The 21,308-nt window shown below is 40.1% G+C and overlaps 1 protein-coding gene across 1 annotated transcript; it reads left to right on the top strand.

Moving 5' to 3' along the window:
* The first annotated feature begins 1,647 nt into the window (after nt 1-1,647).
* LOC146677874 (uncharacterized) lies at nt 1,648-19,485 on the top strand. The gene is made up of 16 exons (XM_085427281.1): nt 1,648-1,993; nt 2,344-2,440; nt 4,311-4,524; nt 4,809-4,951; nt 7,210-7,384; nt 7,536-7,591; nt 8,432-8,628; nt 8,724-8,834; nt 8,989-9,114; nt 12,993-13,091; nt 13,179-13,334; nt 15,702-16,287; nt 18,232-18,295; nt 18,384-18,562; nt 18,646-18,734; nt 18,851-19,485. The coding sequence occupies exons 1-16, from the start codon at nt 1,808-1,810 to the stop codon at nt 18,947-18,949; spliced, it is 2,577 nt and encodes an 858-aa protein (XP_085283407.1). The 5' UTR covers nt 1,648-1,807; the 3' UTR covers nt 18,950-19,485.
* The last annotated feature ends 1,823 nt before the right edge of the window (nt 19,486-21,308 follow it).

The following is a 21,308-nucleotide window of genomic DNA, read 5'->3' as shown; positions in this document are numbered from 1 at the left end:
AGAAGAAACATCACAACACAGCTTTGCTAAAAGCTCTAACGTTATATTTAATGGAAAATGAAGCAGCCAGAGTCTTTCATGTTTTGTTTTTTAATAACGATAATACTCTATTTAATGTAAGCTTTCATGAACACACACACCTGTTGCTATCTTCTTTCTCTCCCATTCACTCTTTGTCTGTTTAATGAGCTCCACATCCTTTTCTTCCTTTCACTGGCCCTTGCCAGTATCACAGTCTGAAATAATGAAGCAGTGCTCAGAGAATTTTTCTTGGGATGTGAGCAGGAGGAAAAGAAGCAGAAGGAATAGACTTGTTTTCCTTGTCCAAATAAATAAATAATAAGTTAAAAATAAGGTTGAACCTGAATGTTTAATTTGGAACAAATACATCATATAACAATATACTATTCAGAACTTGTCACTGTGTATTTTGCAATGTGAAGTTGGTTTTATTAGTGTGTGTTCAAATATGGAACTTTGCAGAAGTGCTGGACTTTTTCTTTTAAGTGGCCAATATTCAGATATTTTTAATGCATCTGAATACACGATCTTTGTTTATGTTGTCCTGAATGACAGATTCTTAATCATGTCGATTGTATGAAAGACCAGTGAAAATTTCAAGCTTTTATCTTTAACAGTTCTTTAGATCTTAAAACATTCAGTGTTCAAACATTGGCTCAGCTTTCGATGTTTGAAAAAATATTTAAGTATTTGCTTTATGAAGCTAAAATTTTCCAGCTCTCATTATATATGTTCAAACACTGGACCATAACATGTTCATGCAACTCAGAGATCCTAGAGCAGAAAATGTTGTCAGAGTTTGCTGATTTGAGATGGAATGGTCCACATGATTAATTTGATAAAAGTGGAAATTTGGAGGACTTTAACCTTTAATGAAACATTTCTGTGTTGTTAGAATAATACTTTTTAGGCATCTGAATATTATTTACATTTACTGAAGTACAAGTTCACAGTACTTTATCTGAGTACTTCAGGTACTGTGTGATTTGCAGCTTAAGATCCACCAGCAAAACTTCTTCTTTCGGGTGCTCCTTCTAGGGGTCACCACAGTGGATCATTTGCCTCCGCCTCACCCTGTCCCTAACACCCTCTTCTATCACACCAACCCTCCGCATGCTCTCCTTTTACAAACCTTCTCTGAGACCCCTCTATTTTCCTCCTGCCTGGAAGCTCCATCTTCAGCACCCTTTTCATCAGTGCCACCTTCTTTAAACCATACATCATACTAGGTCTCACTACTATCTTCTAAATCTTCCCTTTCACTCCTGCTGCTGTCTTTCTGTTACAAATCACCCCTGACCTCCACCCTGCCTGTCCACTGCTTTGGTTGGTTCGCCAAAGCAATAGTATTTAAGATAAACCAGCAAAAAAACCAAAAAACAACAACAAAAAACGGTAATGAAAGATTAGAGTTAATGAACAAAGGAGGGAATCACCAATCAAGTATCATATTCGTAAATAACTCGTGTTTTGGTGCTTACGGATAATTTTGAATAGAGTCGTATTGTGCCACTCTCGCTGTCAGGTAAAGGTGTCGCCTGTAGATGGCACCCTCATACAATTAACTAGTCGGCACTCGGGGCCTGCCCCCAGCCAATCACAGCGCAGCTTTAAAGCAGTTCAATAAAGTTCGCTTTTTCCGCTGTGTGACTTCGCGCTAAGAGGAAACAGTCGCTTCTTGTCCGTGCAAAAGATGTGGGCGAACAAACCTACTCTGGCTGAATGTAACACAGTCAGGCTCGAAGTGACAGATACGAGCAAAAAGAGCCTGTTTTAAGGAAGGAACATGTATCTATGGCGCTTCTCCATCGCCATAACCCTCGGCTTGGTTTGGTATTGCTCAGACTGCGGACGCACACTGACTCAGTACTTATGTTTTCTTCTTTGCATTTCCACCCCGCTGCTGTCTGCAGTCAGCGGGCGAGAGAGCGGCACACAGACGGACGAAGAGGCGAAGGACGACCCAGTTCAGGTAGTTTGCGCAGTTGTTTGTGTTAAAACTAGTTGCAAAACCACCGTAGAAGTGTTAATAATTAAAATTGTGAGCGTGAGGTGCGTTTCACAGTCACGTGATGGTATTTTGTATCACCTTATCACCCTTCTATGAATCACCGGTGAGGGTTGAAATGAGGGTTGTTGCTTGTTTTACTCATAATTTTAACAAAAGACCACACCAAAGCGTAGGTGGGTCATCTCCCATGTTTACACACATACCTGAACTCTGAAAATGTACATTAAAAATGAAAGTGTCCAGAGTCCTGCACTTTAATGCTGCAATTTTATAGCCCCTGGCTTTTAATTCACAGTGTTCCTGTTTTCCAGGAAACTGTTGTTGATGACTTGATTGATGGAGACACACCGGACCTGGCTGTGCCGCTGGAGTCTCAGTATCCACACGTGAAGAGATCTTTGCAGCAAGGTGAAGCTTTTGCAGTGGAGTAATTTGTCTGTAGGGGACGGGACTGTGTCTGTCATTGCAGGTTAGCAGTGCTTTACACGAGGACCGAAAGTGAGGGGTCAAAGTCGGGCCTGTCTCAGCAGATTTTCAGTTCTGTTTTGACTTGATATAGTTGGAAAGAACAGTTTTGCGTTGACACAGACTGGAACTGGAGCTCCTGTTACACAGAATGTGGAGGGATTTCAAGGAAGAAAAAGCTAACCAGCACACCCACAGCAGATGGGTATGCTACACATCACTGTGGCTGTTAAGCAGGAAATAAGATGGAGGTTTTCATAAAGCTTTGTGTTTATTTATGCGCTTTTGAGCACTGGTAATTGGTTTGTGGTAAGCCCAGACCATATGAGGTTTTTAAACAGTTTTTCCTCTTCCTGCAGAGATCTGCAAACCTGTGACAAAGTAAAAAGATAATATAGCTTCTTTTTCTTCTTCCTGTTTTTATAATGATACAAATGAATATGCTGTCTACCATTTGGAGCTTATGTCTGTATCTATTGGGCACCACAAACATATCTAAAGTCACTCTAGAATATTTAATAAGAACACTTTTTAATTTTGCATAAATCTTGTTTCATTTTTATACAAACAAAATAGAAAAATGCCAGATAGTTTGCAGGTGTCTTGTACATTAAATATGCACCCACCTGGAAGTTTGATTGGTGCACCCGTTTAGCTGCCCCTAATTCAAAAATCTAATTGGCCAAATCGCATGGCAGCAACTCTGTATATTTAGCAATGCATACAAATCAAGGTGACCTGGTGACATTTGAAGTAGGCATGAGGAATGGGAAGAAAGGTGACTTTAAATTTCGTTGAATGTGACATAAGGTTTTGGTGCTACATGAGTTGGTCTGAGTATTTCGCAAACTGCGCATTTACTGGGGTTTTCACAGCTCTCGTTCTGGTTCTCGTTTACAGAAAATGGACTTAAAAAAGAAAATATCCAGTGAGCAGCGGTTCCCTGGGCTTAAAATGCTTTGTTGATGCTAGAGGTCAGAGGAGAAGTTCGAGTCAGAGTTTGGAGTAAACAACATGAAAGCGTGGATTCATCCTGCCGAGTATCAACAGTTCTGGGTGGTGTTGACGATGTAATTGTGTAGGGGATATTTTCTTGGCACATTTTAGCGCTCTTAGTACCAACTGAGTATTGTTGAAATGCTACGGCTTATCTGAGTATAGTTGCTAACGATGTCCACCCTTTTATGATCACAGTGTGCCCATCTTCTGATGGTAGCTTCACATCATAGATGTAAGGCAGACAAATTTGCAGCTGTGGTGTGATGCTATCATGTCAATACGATTAAAATCTCTGAGGACTGTTTCAGCAAGTTGTGGAATCTGTGCAAAAAAGAAATATGGCTGTTCATAATGCAAAAGGAGTACTAGCAGGGTGTAACTAATGAAGTGGCCAGTTAATTGCTAAATATTAATAATTCTCAAATATCCCTGCAAATTAAATGAGAAACTGTAACAGCCCCACATTAACATTGTATTTGATGTTTCTCAGCGTATCTGTGAAATAAAACTGAAGTTGTGCTAATATCAAGAAAACAACAGCAAAAAACCTGCTCAGTGAATTCACAGCTGAGTAGCTGAACTCCAGATGGCCTGGTCTTCAAAATCTCGTCGCGGAAATGTGTGCCAAGATTTATATAAATAATTCTGGACTTCAGAAGTGGGAGCTTGAATTTTTCTTTAAAAAAAAAAAAAAAAAAAAGCTTAAAAGTCAGCGCAGTTGTTGAATTTGATGCTCAGGAGGTGAGCATGGGAGCACAGTGTGAATGTAACTTTCCTTTGTGACTGACTTGCTGTGTGCCTGCTGTCCTCGCAGTGTTTGAATGCGCCTACGCTCAGCTCGTCCTGCCTTGGTACACCGTCCCCGAGTCGTGCGAGCAGCAGCCCCTGCACCAGGTTCTCAGCAGGGAATTCGACTTTGTAATCGACCGCATCATTGAAAGGGCCAAAGACTTTGATGTCTCCCACGCAGTCGTGGGCTCCATTCGGATTTTGACCCAGCACTTGCATAATGCGAAGCAGTCTGACAGGTGAAGCTTTACACTTTCTTTTATTTAATAGGATTCAGAATTCATGCTGTTGCTTCTTTGCACTCAGTAACATTTGAGAACTCTATAAATACCTCCAGTGTTTTTTATCACCTATGAATAATTTACTTTTTACTGTACCTTGCGATTATGCATTTTTCCTAAGGCACATAGTTTTAAGAGTAGTGTGCCACATCAGAATTAAGATTATGATCACGCACTTGTGGCGATAAACACTGAGCACTTACTCATAGTTGCTGTTCTTGTTCTTTTGCTTTCTCTTTCAGACAGCTCTTGTTTAGGTCCAGAGCAAAGGAGATTGCAGTTCTCCGAGAGCTCTCTGATGCTCTGGTATGTAACCTTTTCCCCAAATCTCTCTGGGGCCAAGAAGTCAACCGCTGTGCCTTAAATGAGATCATTGCCTTAAAGGGTAAGGAAGCATTAAATCATCTCTGCAGCAACAGTCTTATATAAGGACTAAGCCTCACATGAATTCTTTGAGGAGTGCGAGTTGTGTGTAATCCCTTATTGTCAGTGGCATTGTAGAGCTTAGACATGAATCTTAGGTTACATAAAAAGAAGGCTCCTTCTGCAGTGATCTGCCAATCCCCCCCTCAGGGTTTTGTCATTTTTATAGTAACAGATGAAATGCTTCATCCGGAGAGAGACTTGCTGTGGGGTAGGTTTTTGCAATTACGCATGTTGTTCAGTGACAATAAGTGATTTTTACAGCTGTGCTGTTTGGTGGTTAGAAAGTGCTAATTTCTGGCAACTGCTCATAGATCTGTAACTAAAAGATTTGGAGTAGTTGGCAATGTTATTTGTAGCTTCAGTGTTGCAGTAAAAATTCTGAATACTCATTTACTCTAGCAATATGGTTTGTTTTATCAATTCCAGTTATTCATTTCACAGAGGAGTTGATGTGACACCTTTAAACACTTAATATTTTGAGGAAATGCTTTAATTTTCTCTTATTGCAAGTTTTATGCGAGCACTGTCTTAAATATAAAGCTGGAACCAGCATGTTGTATCTTGCATAATATGTGTAAAATCCGAAGTGTGCATGACACGTGCTTCTTTTATGGGGATTGTAGGGTCTGTATGCATAAGTATCAGGGGTGTGTCTAGCGCTGCTTTTCTGCTGGCTATTTTGAAGGTGCAAGTGGCTTTGTTACTGCTTCTCCTTTGGATTATCACCAAACCTCAACGCTTGCACGTGCAATACATACATGCTTAAGTAAAGTACCACCAGAATTACCTCTGAGAAATACACCTACAGTATTTGGTAACTAGAATAATCAGGTTGCTGATCAGTTGGGTCATTACTTTTCTTGTTTTACTGATAGTCTGGTTAAAGCTCCATTCCAAAGACCTAACTCAAGGGATGAACCAGTGTTGTATGAACAGGCAACTTTGCAAAGAACCCATTTTGAATTGTGCTTTCAGGGACTTTGTTGCTAACAGCATGTGACAAAAACTCGTCATTTGTTCCCATTTCTTTTGCTGAATTTATGAAAAACCCCAAAGACAACACAGTTTGACAGCAACAACAAGGTGATTCTCAAAGAATTCAAATTTGGCAACATATTTTGGCATGCTGTGCAGTGTCTTTAGTTAAAAAAAAATAATAAATAAATAAATAATAATAAAAATGAGTAAACTGGACAAGTAGAGGGTGGGTGTCAGGCACTCTTTCATATGAAAAGGAAACTAACAGAAAAGACTGTAGCCCTCTATTTTCTAGCACCCCATACTACCATAAATTGAACGAGTAGTTAAGGAAATAGATGGATAGAAATCTAGATTTCAACACTTCCAAGTGGAAACTGAGTGGGTGTGTGTGTGTGTGGGGGGGGGGGGTACGCTTTTTAATTCCTTACATGCTCTCAAAAGTTGGCTGATTTAGTTTGTTTACTGATAATCCAGGTTTTTAGGCTTTGTGGGTAACTCAGTGGTAGCTCCCCATCAAAACACAAACTGAAGGGTGTTCAAACCACAAAAGCAGATTAATTAACATATAAATGATTTGTTTTTGTCTTACAAGCTTTCATAATGAGAAAAGGCAAATTTATATTTTAAATGAAAAAGCCTTTTAATCGAGGCTACATAACAGCAAAAAACCTTTGAATGAATACAACAAACTCATACAGCGGTTGGAACAAAACCCCTAAAAAGTCAAGTTGCATGTAATTTGCAAAGCAGTTTAAGTGCAGTGTTAAACGGTGAATGTTTTGTCTTAAACGCCTGCGTGGGAGTCCTAGGTTACTGCGATGCTGCAAAGCTAACTGGAGAGTCGCCAACAGGCTGTGACAGTTGCTACTCTTGTGGGACCTGCTTAGCAAAAAATGCAATCTGACTCGAGCCGCCATAACTCAAGGCTGAATTTAGAGGTTTTTAAACAGTTGAGGATGCTGCCCATCAACTCAGTTTTCCTGGCAGCAACTTGCCAGCCACCTCAAGAGCTATGAGGCTTGCAGGATTACACTAAACTAACAACTAACCAGGAGGCCACTGTTAAGTGTTATTTATTCAGGCATATCGCAGGGATTTCGGGCTTCTCACCAAAAAATGAGTGCATTTCCCAGTACATTTAGCCAGTCATTTAACTGTTGGAGCTACAATTACTGATCAAATAGCAATATTAGTGATTCAAACAGGACCGTGTATTAATGTTGGCTGTTTTCTCAGGATTGGGACATTTGGTTGCATGGCTGTCTGACCCCGACAATCTGAACCAGCTAGTGGTGAGCCAGCTTGCCATCGTGACATCCAAAAACTCAGTGGAGGAGCTCTATGGATCAGACACTGAAAAAGCCTCTCTGGCTTCACAGGAGAGCAAAGGCGAGGGGGGAGATAGTGATGTGTGAGTGGCTGTCATCTTTTGCACCCCGCTGACTTGACTGAACCGTAGTGAGCCTCAAACCAATGACCGTAACTGCCACCTTCTGCGTCTGAAATTGGAATTGACCTGGATTTGTTTGGTGGCTTTTTTTTTTTCTTCTCTCCCCCCGCAGGAGCTCGCACGGCACAGGGAATTCAGACGGCACCAGGACCAAGGGTAAAGGGAAAGGTGTGTTTAGTGATCGAATTGTAGCAGCTTATTCAATCCAAAGCTCTGTGAAACTGTGGGAAATGGTACATGCGGTTTCTAGTTTTATCCTTTTACCAGCAAGAAAACATTTTAAACTTGAGGGAGAAGGCAGATGGAGTGGGTGGTGGGTGTTCTGAGGCTAGATGACCGCGCTTGTGCAATGTCTTGTACTACAACGGTTTGATGAATGTGTTGCGAGCTATGTGACATGTTGATTTCCTTTACCAGCCTCCCTTTCAGTGCAGAATTAGTCCCGTTTATCTTGCTTGTGTGTCCAGAAGGCTAATTACACAAACCTCAAGCAGAATGCCAAATAATTCCTGCCATGTCTTCATGCAACTCTGATCAATCCAACAGTAATGTCTTAATAAGAATGGATTATGTCAGGATAATGAACCTTGTGATATGATAAATATACAAATCTTCTCCAATGGTTGCATCAGAAACACTCATCTGTTATAATCTCTGACATTTATTTCAGTCTGATGTGATTTTTATTAATTGTTATGCTGTCACATAGATCATAAAATTGAAAGGCTGATCATGCTTGCCTGCTGTCATGCCTAACTGAGCACGTGCTGTTTTGAGACTACTTTTTCTCTCACATTGTCTCACCACCCACTGTTGCTACACTTCCTCACAATGCAAGTGTATTCCTGTTTTTCAGCCAAAGTGGTGTTCATTATCGAGAGTTCGTTATTGTATACAAATGCATATTCGAGAGGGGGACATAATTTGAGTATAAATGTGAGTGAAAATAAAGATGTCTCTCTCGCAATGTAATGTATGTGTTTTGGGCTTTTTTCTTTTCTATTTTAGGCAACAAGTTAAAGGAAGGATGGTCAAAGTTTGTGCACAAGATAAAGTTAAAGAAAGCCAAGAAAAAGAAGATGAAAAAGATGGAGCAGGAGCGGTTGCTGAAGATCACAGCCTACAGGGGAGACTTGTCCAGCGATGACAATGTCAGCAGCAGGGAGGGCTCCATTCGCAGCCAGGAGGAGGAAGACTCTGACGGGGTAAGGCTGCTTCATATAATGCAGTGTTATAAAATGAAGACAATAATTTGCCAGACATAACAGATTCATTACTGCTTTTGGCCATACGAAATTAGGAAGATGGTGATCTGGAGGACTACCTGACAGCCGTTCAGGAGGACATGATCGAATTCAAGCTGTCATATGAGATGTGGCGCGTTGGCCGCTGGGCTGTCAGCATCCCGAATGTGAGTTATAAATATCAGTGACAGTGTGGAAAGTCCTGGAGGCTTGTTATCTGTCTGCAGAGGCCTTGTAATGGCAAGCACAATGTCCTTGGGTGACATGTTAAAGTTTTGAGCTGGATTTTTTTTTTTTTAACAGTAGTTTACTACATTGTAGGCTGACTGGGAGGATGAGAAGCTAATCTTCACTGTTCACCTGGAGGAAAAAGACAGTCCTGAGAACCTCCAATGGGACATCAAGAAGAGCTACATGGATATTGTACACTTCAGCAACAGATGGCAGGTAAAAGGACAAATGAAAGTTCTGTTTTGTTGTATCTTTGTTCCCAGTTTTCTCCCTTAAACTGGTTTGTTGACTTCTGATTTGCACAGTTATATTGTAAGGTACAAGACGCTACAATTTTACAGAGAAAACCCCAAAAATCAAAGGTTTTGGTCCACACTGACACGATGGCATCACACAGTTCCTGCGGTTGGGTGCACATTAATCATGTCAATCTTCCATTCCACCACATCCGAAGGGTGCCCATACTGGATTGACATCTGGAGATTGTGGAGGCCATTGTTGTGTTCACTATAAATGGCCTGTATTTGTATAGCGCTTTACTTGTCCCTAAGGACCCCAAAGCGCTTTACACATCCAGTCATCCACCCATTCACACACACATTCACACACTGGTGATGGCAAGCTACACTAAACCAGTTTGAGATGATTTGAGCTTTGTAATGTGGTGTACTATCAGAAGATTATGTGTAAAGTGCATCTCAGCACCATTACAGCAGCACCACTAGCCTGAACCGTTGATTCAAGGTAAGGATGGATCCATGCCATCCAGAAGTTGCAGCAGAAAAGGACTCATAAGAGCAGGCAGTGCTTTCCCAGTCGCTGTTTTCCTTTTTTGGTGGGGCTGCGGGAATTGTAGCCCGAGTTCCCTTAGCAGAAATGATTGAAACCCAGTGTGGTCTTCTGCTGCTGTAGTTTATCTGCATGTTGCTTGTTCAGAGATGCTACTCTGCATGCCTTGGTTGTAACTTTACGTTCCTATAAACTCAAACAGTCTGGCCATTCTCCTTTGGCCACTGGCATCATCAAGACATTTTCACCCAGAGAGCTGATGCTGAGTGGATATTTTCTTTTTCCTTTGAACACTAGAGATGGTTGTGGGAAAATTCACAGGAGAGCAGCAGTGTCTGAAATATTCAGATCAGCCCATCTGTCACCAAAAAACTGACAAATTCCAAATTCAAAGACTGTTAAATTGCCTTTCTTTCTCATTCTGATCCTCGGTTTGAACTACAGCAGATTGTCTTGACTATGTCTACGTGCATCGACTGCCATGTGATTGGCCGATTAGATATTTGTACTAAGAAGCAGTTAAACAGATTTATGTAACGAATTGCTCAATGTGTAGTTATCATAAATAGAATAAAGTATTAGCTGAATTTCATTCCTCCCTGTCATTATGTTAAAGCCATTAACTGAGGAAGAAGGAAAATCACAACCACAACTACTTTTTTGGTCCTCCTAAAAGTGGTAAAAATGACACACTACACTTAGACTTTTAGAACCGTTTGAAATCAAGAAAAACCTGGTGGGCTGGATTTTATTTTTTAACTGACAGGTCACAAAGAGTGAGAATAAATGGGGATCTGTCGGACTCAGTGTTCTCCTCCACAGGATCTCCTCAAGGGTGCGTCTTATCACCCTTATCATTCATTCTCTATACAAACGTGTGTCAGAGCAGATATGAAAACAGGGCCGTCATTAAATATGCAGAGGACTCTGTTATTGTCAGCTTACTGAAAGAGGGTGAAACTAACCACGGTCCAGCCATTGATGACTTTGTTCAGTGGTGTGAGGAGTCTTATCTCCAGTTGAACGTATCTAAAACAAAAGATATGGTTATTGATTTTAGGAAACAACAAAATGGGTACGGAGTCACTTTAATTAAAGGTTAGAAAATAGAGCAAGTACAAGCATATAAATATCTTGGCACCATAATCAATGAAAAACTGAATTTTGATCAGAATTGCAAAACAGTTTGTAAAAAGGGTCACCAGCACCTTCACTGCCTCAGGAAACGTGCTCATTTCCACATTGGCCAAAAATTTTTTAGCTTCGTTTTATCGTTCTTTTTGTTGAGTCTGTTTTATCCTTTGTTTGGTGGCATGGGTTGGTCAGACCTCTGTCACAGAGAAAAACTCACTGAATCGGATAGTGAGATGGTCCAGTCGTCTGATAGGTGAGCCACAGTCTTGTTTAGCCTCCCTGTACTCTAAACAGGCTTTATAAATCCTTAAAAATGGTTCCCATCCTCTACGGGGTGAATTTCAGCTTCTTTCCTCAGGACAAAGTGTTATAAAAACAGCTTTGTCCCTGTTGCTGTTACTGAATTAAATAAGAACAGTTTTTGATTCGAAACGTTAAATTACTATATATGTGCTACAGTGAGGTTTATATTTATTAGGTATGTCTGTTTTTGAAGGGATGCCAAATGCTATCATTTTTCTGTAAAGCAAATTTACCTTGCGTATGGGTATAAATAAAGTTACCTTACCTAGATTTACTTGTCACTGGATTTATTTCCCTTCCTTTCACTAAGCTGAACTGTGTTTGGGGAGCTACGGAGAGTCTTGTTGAATGAAATCAATTATTGGCTTGATCCTCTGTGAATTGAATGATTATCTGAGTCATTGACTTCGCATGCAGGGAGGCACTGTGAAGCAATGTTTAGCACCGTCACTTCAGAGCAAGAATGTTCCTGGTGCAATCCTCCCATGTGCCTGCGTGGTTTTCCTCTGGATATTTGAGCTTCCTCCCACAGTCCAAAGGCATGGTGATTTGACTAGATGTGACTGTGAGAGAATCTGTGTCTCCTTGTGTAGGCACTGTGGTGGATTTAAGGTGGATGGATGATCATGTCCAAGTTGCATGCAAGCAAACGAGATAATGATACAGAAGTGAGGGGACGTCAATCACCTTTTCAATTAGTGTCTGTCACTTGGTTTTTAAAAAGTGCTTGTCAGTGAGCGATGAGAAGGCAAGCTATGTCCTCAAATCAAATGTCTAAAGGACAAGTTTTCATTCCAAATAAAACTTCTACCCATTTTAAGTCGTCCTTTCTCCCTATGCTGGTTTAGAAAAGTTTCAGTCTTGTACCAAAAACAGTGCAACTTGGGAAGATGTCAGTGAAGCCTCATGTTAAATTCAGATCAGCTTTAAAATGCACTTTTTTTTTTTTTTTTTTTTTTTGTTTACATAGGATGGATTCTGACTCTGTGTATATGTGGACATAGAATAGTGTAGACAGACTTTGCTGGTGGTTTCTACAGGTTAGGATGCTAGGAGTGCCACCGCTGCGGTGTGCATAGGCAATAAAAAGGTCTTCGTCACATAAAAATAAAAAAAAAGAGAAATAAAATACAAAATAAGCACACCATGCTCTTATGTTTTAATTATATTTCATCTTTACATTGTAAATGTAACATTAGTGTTATCTCATGAAAGACTTGATAATTTTGGCATTTTCATTTACATTCAGGGAAGCATTGACTCAAGAGTTGAGGTGGAGCTGGTGTGAACAACAGTGCATGTATTAACTTCTTGGTAGCAGTATAGTGAGACTGCATTTCCTAAGAATTAAATGAGTGACCTATTATTTTGAAATGCCACACGCGCTTTTTCAGTCTGTATTCATTACGAGGCGTTCCCAGCAGCCGAAATGTCAGCATGAAACATTGAGAAATGTTTTCAGTTATATTGACTAGTATTTGCCCATTCTACACTATTATTTTAATTATTATCATTAGTCAGAGGTGATTCCAACATCATATAACTGAAGCTTTGTGGATGTAAATGAAATGTTATACTGATATCAAAATGATACGGATGCTTTTCTAAGGTGCATAGATGCTACAGATGAGTTGTTTAGCACGTTGTTAGGTAGTTACTAGGCAACATCATAACGTGCTAAAGATAAGAAACTTCAGATGCCTGAGCTTGCACAAATCCTCATCACGTACAAGGAGTTCACAGGTGAACACAGCGCTTTGATGACCACCTGTTACAGTTCTAAGCCTTCAACTGTAAAAACTGATTAAGGTCTCTTAGGTCAGCTTTAGGCTTTTAATTATGGTTTTTTTTTCCTTGTCTTTATCCAGGACTCCACCAGCCTACCTGGGGTCTTGGTGCTGGAGGAGATGGAGGTCAACGATAAAGTTAAAGAAGAAGCAAGAGTATCAGTGGAGCACTTCCTGCAAGTGAGAGAGATCACAAGGCTCGGATATGTTGATAGATAAACACTTAAAGTGTGTCATGTCTTAACAATGTGTCATTTTCCTTCCCAGGAACTGGTTTCCGATAATCTGATCGGCCACACTCAACCAGTATTTCAGTTCCTCTGCCCGCTTGACAAACTCCTGAATGAGGAGAAACATGGAGGCGTTTGGGGCCTGCTCAGCGGCTTGGCTTACTTCCTCACTCCCAGCTACGAAGAAGATGAGGTAATGTTTCACTGCCACTTGTAATCAACTAGTCATTTTAGAGTGTTTCCAAGGTAACGGAGTTTTGCTTTTAGTTCTGGTAATATTAAGAATGATTTCATCGAGGTTTCTGAAATCTCGTAATGTTGAAAAACTGTCAGATGGGATAAGAGCACAGAAGCAGACAGACTTGTGGAGTATGCCACATCAGTTTCTGGGCACACCTGATTGATTGTGCCCTGGTGATCTTCAGCCCAGCTGTCATGGGATGAGAGGTATATGACCAACTAACTAAACAAAAATTTGGGGTAGTCTAAACCTGCCATTAGACACTTATATTTCGGAGAAAGCAAAAGAAAAAATGATTACTCAAACTGTCAGCTGTAAACGTCGCTCAGAGTGACTTCCTGGTTAATATTGACCTGATTTCAGTTGTAGACACAGATGCACACACTGATTTCCTGTGCAAAGAGAGATTATTTTAAGCAAAGGTGACCACCGTTTCCAAAAAAAAAAGTAATTTGGATCATTTTGATAAACTCTTGGCCTATGTATAACTTGTCTGATTGTATGACTGCTTCTGTTGGACTTACTGTAGTGCTGCTGCGTTCAACATTTATTTAGACAAATTTATTTTAGAATCAATAAAACAATAACCAGAATCGGCGTCTCTCTTGTAGTGCGAAACTATTCATTTCTACCTTCTGTCTTTTTAAGGATATTTAAATTAATTTCTAAATTGCAAACTCAAAACAGAAGTTAAATCTGATACGATGGGAAGCTTTAGAAACGGTTAAGAACAGTTTTTATTGATTTTTAGCTGCTTTTTTTTTTTTTTTTTTACTTTTTGTTATAAGAAAGTGGTGCTAATGGTTGTAACCTCTGGCTCCAAGAGAAAGTGTGGAAGAAAAAAATACCATCTTAACAACTTTAAAAACATCCTTTTGATTTCTTTGCAATATTAGCTTTCCTTTTCATTGAACATCAGATGGACATTTATAGATGGTGATATTTGCTCTGATATCTACAGGTGCCGTTATTGCTCGTGTACAGTTGGTTTATAAATTATAATTATATTACCACATTTGGAAATTGGCAGTGGGTAGAGATCAGTAGCCACTGCCATAATTTAAAATGAATTAAACTAAAAGGCTTGCATGGGTTTTCTGCAGCTACACCAGCTTACTCCCACAGGGCCGGTGTTATTGACTGTAGGTGTGAAGCACAACTCCAGATTGAAGACCAAAAGATTTGGCATAAAAAGCACAGCCACTGCCTGCTGTGGACAGTTTACCACACAGTTTCACTTCAGTTCTTTGTGTGTTTATAATTTTGCCTCATCAACGCTGGCTGACTGACGAACAACAGCACAAGCAACCGTGATCCACGGGCCGGTTGTACCACACACTGTACAGTGTCTATCTGGCAACAGAGCTATTTGTAGGCAGACGGGCCATCCCCAGCTAGTGGACAGTGAACGTGCTACATCTGCTGGACTATAAAATCCACTTGAATGGTTGGTTGTCTCTCTGACCCCTGTAATAGAATGGAGACTGCCCAGGCTGGGCTCTGCCTCTTGTCCTATGACAGCTGGTGTAGGCTTCAGCTTCTCCACTTTTATGGAGCGAATTGGAAATAAATTCCCAGTATAGTTGTCACAAAAGAGGAAAACAAAAATGCTATGCAGTTTTAAAAATGTAAAACCTTTTGAAAAGATGGGAATTGACTACCGACGGGTAAAATGTGGTATAGCTTCAAGGTGTGAAAAGAAGTCCCTCAAAGCAACGTGGAAGAACCTTAAACCTGCATTCTTTTTAATGGCCATCAGGGGGCAATACCTGTAGTTGTGAAAAGATTTCTAAAGGACTAGAAAACCTTGAGGACTTAAACTATATAAACTGACTTTGTTTTGTTCAATATGACCCAAAACCCAGTGACAGCGTTGTAAACTTTGGTCATTCTAAGTGTGGGAATTATCTGCAGAATGCTTATTGGGAGGATCTTTTGGGGAAGGTAAAGCAGGTCAGTAGGGAAGTAGTGATGCACAGTGGTACCCATAGCTAGTGCACATACACCCATAGTGAAGTTGAATTTTGGTCTGCTGGTTCACATAATTCAACTTGATAGCCTGCAAATGCATGTTGGTAGCATCTGTCTAAAGGTCAAACTGAGAAAATGTTGTAGACTTCTTCTAGAGCTGCAGAAATGATGTACAGCATTTCATGTAACAAGAAACATCATGTAGACGTGATGTAATTCCCCTTTAAATATTTCTTAGTGAGCAAACGTATGGATTCATTTAGTCTCAGCTCTGTCGTGGAGTACAGTCAGAAAGGCCAGTGCCTCAGGGACAGCCTTCACAAAGAGATTGTTTTGTTTACTTTGCAGAACTCGAGCATGCAGCCCGGAGCCCCAGATGAAAACACAATGTCATCTCTGCAACTAGAATCAACAGCTCAGTCTTTGGAGAACCACAGTGCCTCTGTCCCCAGTCAAACTCTTCCATCTATTATAATCTCCCAGTACGATTCCCCTTTAGAACTGCCTGAGGAGACTGACATTAATCCACAGCCTTCTGTTGACTCAAAGTCCTCAAATGAAAATGGCTCCCAAGAAAAAAACGAGGATTCTGATAATCCCTTAACCTCTCACTTTAAAACACTCTTCAAAGGATTTGGCCGATATAGATCACACGAGTCTCTGGCCTCAACAAAAAACGGCAGTGCGGAAGATGTGCCCGACTTGGGCTTGCAGCGGGAGGGTCCAGAGGGCTCGTCGTGGCTTCACTTCAGTGCGAGGTCCAATAAAAGGGAGAAAACGTGTTTTAGGTCCGGAGGACTGTACAAGGCGAAAGGAAAGGAGGCACAGGCTACACTGCAGAGAGGGGACAACTCCCAGGCTCTAAAGAACCAAGTCAACAGGGAACAGCCGGAGGCGACCAAAGCCATATTTGATCTGCTGAAAGAAATATCCGGTTTGTTTTAATGTTTAAAGCCACTTTGTACTGTCATGTATACTTCACTCAACATTTTAAAGCACATTGTAGCTTTTTATATTTATTAATGCATTCCTTTGAAGACTAGGCAAACAGCTGCTTTGGTTCATTTCAGTACAAGAACAAAATTAACCTGTAGAGACTTGAAACTTGCCTGAGAAAGTTAATCCTTTGTAGTGAGTATTTGGTCTGTGTGAACTGTCACGTGGTATTTTAAGGTGAGAGCATGGCTTGTTTTTAAAAGCCCAAGAGTGGTGTATTCACACTCTCTCACACAATGAAGGGCTGACAGCTGGCAGCCGCATTATGTTCTCAAAAGAGTTTCTGCCAAAATAAAAACCTTTTTGCTTCGACGGTGCAGATTAAAATCGTGCAGGTCACAAAAGAAGTCTTAGACAAAAGTGCAGCCTTGAAATGTCTGTTTATATTCTTTATGATAAAAGCTGTGGTAGTTCAGAACATCTATTCTATTTGATATGTTTTGACACTTAAATTGGATTACATTGTATCTTTTTTATAATTTGGCACTTTGAGAGAGTTAACAAGCCAATTTTATTTTTATAGCTTAAACCTACAAATTGGAGATTTGCCTCTGGGCTTTACAGTGGTGTTGTACCTCATGTTATGCAGACGTCCATCTGTGCAGCTACAGCTTGATGTGCAGATGAACAGAATTATTAGCCCACCTATGACAGTATTCCCCAAGAGGTGTTAAACAGAGCGAGGAATGTTTTTAGCACAGGTAAACATCAAAGTTTTATTTTAGATGATTACATTATTTTTACTTTGCACACAGAAATAAAATTATTTCATAAAAGACAAACTACCAGGGGCCAAATGATTAACCCCACTGATGCAACAGTCAGTTGTGATTGGTTTTGTTGGACAGCCTGCCGTCGTTTACCGTTTTCAACAAGTCTTGCATGCGTCTCCTGAGCAGTCGCAGCCCATTCTTCTTCATCTCTTTAGTTCTTCCAGATTTGATGATCTTTTAGTCATCCAATTTAATGGGACACGACTGGTTACTGTCATGTTGGAAGACAAAGCAATAACACACACCCAGTTTTGCTGCTGACTGCTTGAAGTTTTCTGTCAGAATTATTCACATATCAATCCTTCTTTACGATTCCTTCCACCTTGACCAGATTCCCAGTTTCAGCATTCAGGCACCGTTATACTCCCACCACTGTTTCACTGTGGGTTCTGTGTTCTTCGGATTGTACACCTCTGCTGTGTTTCTCCAAACATAAGCAGCATCTGTTTGTTCAAATAGCTCTAGTTTCACTTCATCTGTCTACAGGACAAACTTCCAGTATAGATAATCTTTCTCCAGGTTGTCCTTAAGCTTACTTTAGTCTGGCTTGAAGTTGTTTCTCCTGCAAAAACCTTGGTCTTCTTTAAGCCTACAGTTCCCATATTGGCCAAGTCATGACAGTTGTTCTTTAGTCACATCGCTCACTAGTTTCCTTTCCACACTCTTCCCATCTCTGGCAGGTTTGTTCTTTATTGTGTGGCTTATTGAGTTTCTTGATGATACTTCTCGCACCAGTTCTTGACATGTGGAAATGCTGTGATAACTTTGTATATCCATCCCCTGCTTTGTGAGCATCAACAATTCTTTTTCTCAAGTCCAAACTGATTTCTTTTGTTTTTGGCACAGTGCTTTCTCAAATGACAGCTCAAATCTTTGAAGAAGTTTTTCATACTGTGTGTTAATTGGAAGATAACCTTCATTTTTAACTTGACTTTATAAGCACTGAGAATTACAAAGGTAAAGCCTGTCTCTGCACAGCAGCAGGGGGGCTAATAATACTGGCCCTTTTTTTTTTTTGTTTTCCTGAAATAAGTAAAGTTAAGACAAGCTAAAAACATGCAACATAGTGCTACTCTAAGATGACACTAACACTCTTATTTCCCTTACAGGAAACTCCTTCCTCATAAATATCTTCGACACTGTTCTGAAACCTTTTATGCCCATTCTGAAAAAGTAAGTGGCACCAGCGCGCTCCCACGGGTCAAACATTGTTATATCCCGGTCTATGAATGACTCATGAGTTTTGCATATTTTTCTCCAGGAAAGTGAACTCGTTCCTAAGAAAGGTGAACCCAACACAGGCGCAGATGGCTTCGTACATCGACAACCTGCGCAGCAAACTGTGGCCAGAGTCTCCTCCACCAACGCCTCATCCTCCTCGTACCGATGAGGAGAAGGACGAGACCAGGGATCGAGCGCATAACCTCATCAATGCCAAATGTAACAACACCTCTTTGCAGTGCAGCAGTTGATTTGGCACTTAATAATCCATCTAAAGTTTTTTTTTTTTGTCTTTGCCATAGATTCAAATGTTTTGTTCCTGAAGAAGACGGACATGGAGTCTGTGTTCAATCTTTTCCAGGACAGAGAGGAAAACAAAACCCTGGTTTACGTGAGTATCCAAACTTCCTTTTTCAGCACACCTCATTTTTTGTATCAAATTCTCACTTTTCACTGTATGTTGCACGTAAATCTTTGTTCTTTCTCACGTCTCCACTCCCGTAACAGATGCTCCTGTCATTTCTGTTGAGAGAATTTCTCCCCAGTGAGTTTTCACTGAATGAGAGTGCTGCTGTTCTGCAAAAAGTGACCGGCTCCACCAGCTGATCGGTGACCGCCTGTTTTTACCTGTGCTGAAGTTTTTAAAGTATCCAGTTATTTATTAATCATCTTAAAGTGCCTTAAAATGTTTGAGACCACATGTTTCGCAGCCTTTTCATACGTATATAATTTTTACTTCAAAAGTACTGTGAATATTTTGTATTGTGAACTGCTTTTGTATACCTTCACATGTCAGGTTAATGAATTGTGACTGGTGTGTACTGGAAAACATTCTTTGTGGGAGCCAACTTAACTTTTATTGTTGACCTCAAGAGAAGAAAGTGGCCTATACGTTATATTTACAGGTTGAATTTCACTCTGCATGATTTAATAATTGTTTTTCAAAAAATGTTTTCACTTTGAGAGTTTCTGTATGGTTTATACTCTGTTAGAGTTAACTTTTTTCAACTATTGTGAAAACAAAATATGTCACAATTTAAAATTGCCTAAATGTGTCAAACCGCTGCCGGCACAGCTGTCAGTGGAAACTTGAAATTATGCAAATGTGAATTGTTCCAAATAAAATATTTTAATAAAGGTTATATCCGTCTTTGTGTATAACTTAAAATTAGACTGAAACTGTGTAAATGTGAGCTCTAAATTTGTTTCTGATACCAGCAGCACATTTTCTTTGAAGCAAAACCTGAGTAAAAGATGATTCATGCGGTTTAAATGGGTTAATCCTCTAAGGGAAATCGCGTTAGTGAAGTGTGAGGTGTATGAAAATAATTACGGTTATAAATTCACTGGATTAAAATACCTTGTTAACGTGCAGACACCATTTATTTATTTCATTCCTAGCGGGGAATGTTTAGCGGGGTCTACATGTTTGATATAATAACTGGTACGGTCTTAAAAAATTAGGCCAATTCAGATCTTTAAAAATGGGAAATGCTTTTGTTTTCAGTTCTAATTAAAAGAACGAAACAAACCCGATGTTACTAGATGAAAATTGTACATGACAGGATTATTCTGGTCCAGGTCACACAAGGGAGATTATGGCCAGTGTAACATTAATTTTTTCATTCTCCTACTCGAGTCAGGTAGCAACACCACTGAACCAAACTCTCATTTCCACAAGAAAACTGTTAAATCTGATTTAATCCTATTATCAGCCTCAGGTGATCAACGAGAAGTCAACATAATCTTATGACGAATGTGCAAGTGAATTCTTTCCCAGACCATCAACTTGTTTATTAATTCACTTTGACTGACACAAAAAACTAAAGACTGTCTTGCAGGGGGATCATACCAACTTCAGTGTCTGTGAATTTTCAGGCCACAACAATCTATTAAAATGTAGGACATATTTATATCCCAGACAAATACATTTTCTGGGATATAAATACGTTAAATAATGGACATTACATTATGGGTCAGGGGGAGTAATTTAGCAGACATAAGCATTAACATTATATTGAAACATACTCACTGGCCACTTTATTACATGGCAGCAACTCTGTGAAATTATGGACATACACATGGTCAAACTGAGCGTCGAGCGGAAGAAAGGTGATTAAGTGAATTTGAACGTGGCATAGATGTTGGTGATGGACAGGCTGGTTGGAGTATTTCAGAAACTGCTGCTCTACTGGGATTTTCTCACATAACAAGCCCAGTGTTCACAGAAGAGAGAAAATATCCAGTGAGCAGCAGTCCTCTGGGTGGAAATGCTTGTTGATATCAGAGTTATGAAGAGAATGGCCAGACTGCTTCTAGCTGAGAGGAAGGCAAAAGTAACAGCAGAAGAGCACACTGGGTGCCAATCCTGTTAGCTAAAAACACAAAACTGAGGCTACAGTTCATCCAGACTCACTGAAATTGGACAAGAGAAGATTGGGGGGGGAAAAAACATGGACTGTCTCGATTTCTGCTGACATTTACTTGTTAGTACCAGAATTTGCCATTAACTGGCTGTAGTGGGGGATGTTTTCTTGACACACTTTGGGTTCCTTGGTACCATCTTCATTGCTTTGCAAACATCTTCTGATGGTTGTGTGCGGGAGGATAATGTGCTAAGGTACAAAGCCAAAATAATCTCAAACTGTTTTTTTTTCTTTTTTTAAAAACATGTACTCAAATGGCCTCCACAGTCAACAGATCTAAATCCAATAGAGCACCTTTGGGATATTGTGGAAGAGGAGATTCAAATCAAGAATGTACAGCCGACAAATCTGCAGCAGCTTTGTGATGCTATCATGTCATTATGGGAACAAAACAGTAATTTAAGTGAGTGAATGTGGCATAGTCATTGTGGCCAGGTGAGCTGCTTTGAGTTTTTTAGAGAAAGCTGGTATACAGGGACTCAAAATTTGATGTTTTGTTTGAATAATTGACTACATTTAAAAATTAAGTGTCAGTATCG

The sequence above is a fragment of the Rhamphochromis longiceps genome, linkage group LG2, assembly GCF_057381845.1.
Source record: "Rhamphochromis longiceps isolate RC_006_pf linkage group LG2, R_longiceps_female_GT1.1, whole genome shotgun sequence".
Classification (NCBI taxonomy): domain Eukaryota; kingdom Metazoa; phylum Chordata; class Actinopteri; order Cichliformes; family Cichlidae; genus Rhamphochromis; species Rhamphochromis longiceps.
Note: the sequence above shows the minus strand (reverse complement) of the source record. Positions and strands in the feature narration are given on the sequence as shown.

Bases quoted from the DNA above. Each gene is read 5' to 3' on its own strand.
- LOC146677874 (XM_085427281.1), top strand. From the start codon at position 1,808: ATGTATCTATGGCGCTTCTCCATCGCCATAACCCTCGGCTTGGTTTGG. The intron at 7,385-7,535 runs GTGAGTGGCTGT...CTCCCCCCGCAG, and splicing joins GAGGGGGGAGATAGTGATGT to GAGCTCGCACGGCACAGGGA. The intron at 13,335-15,701 runs GTAATGTTTCAC...TTTACTTTGCAG, and splicing joins CCAGCTACGAAGAAGATGAG to AACTCGAGCATGCAGCCCGG.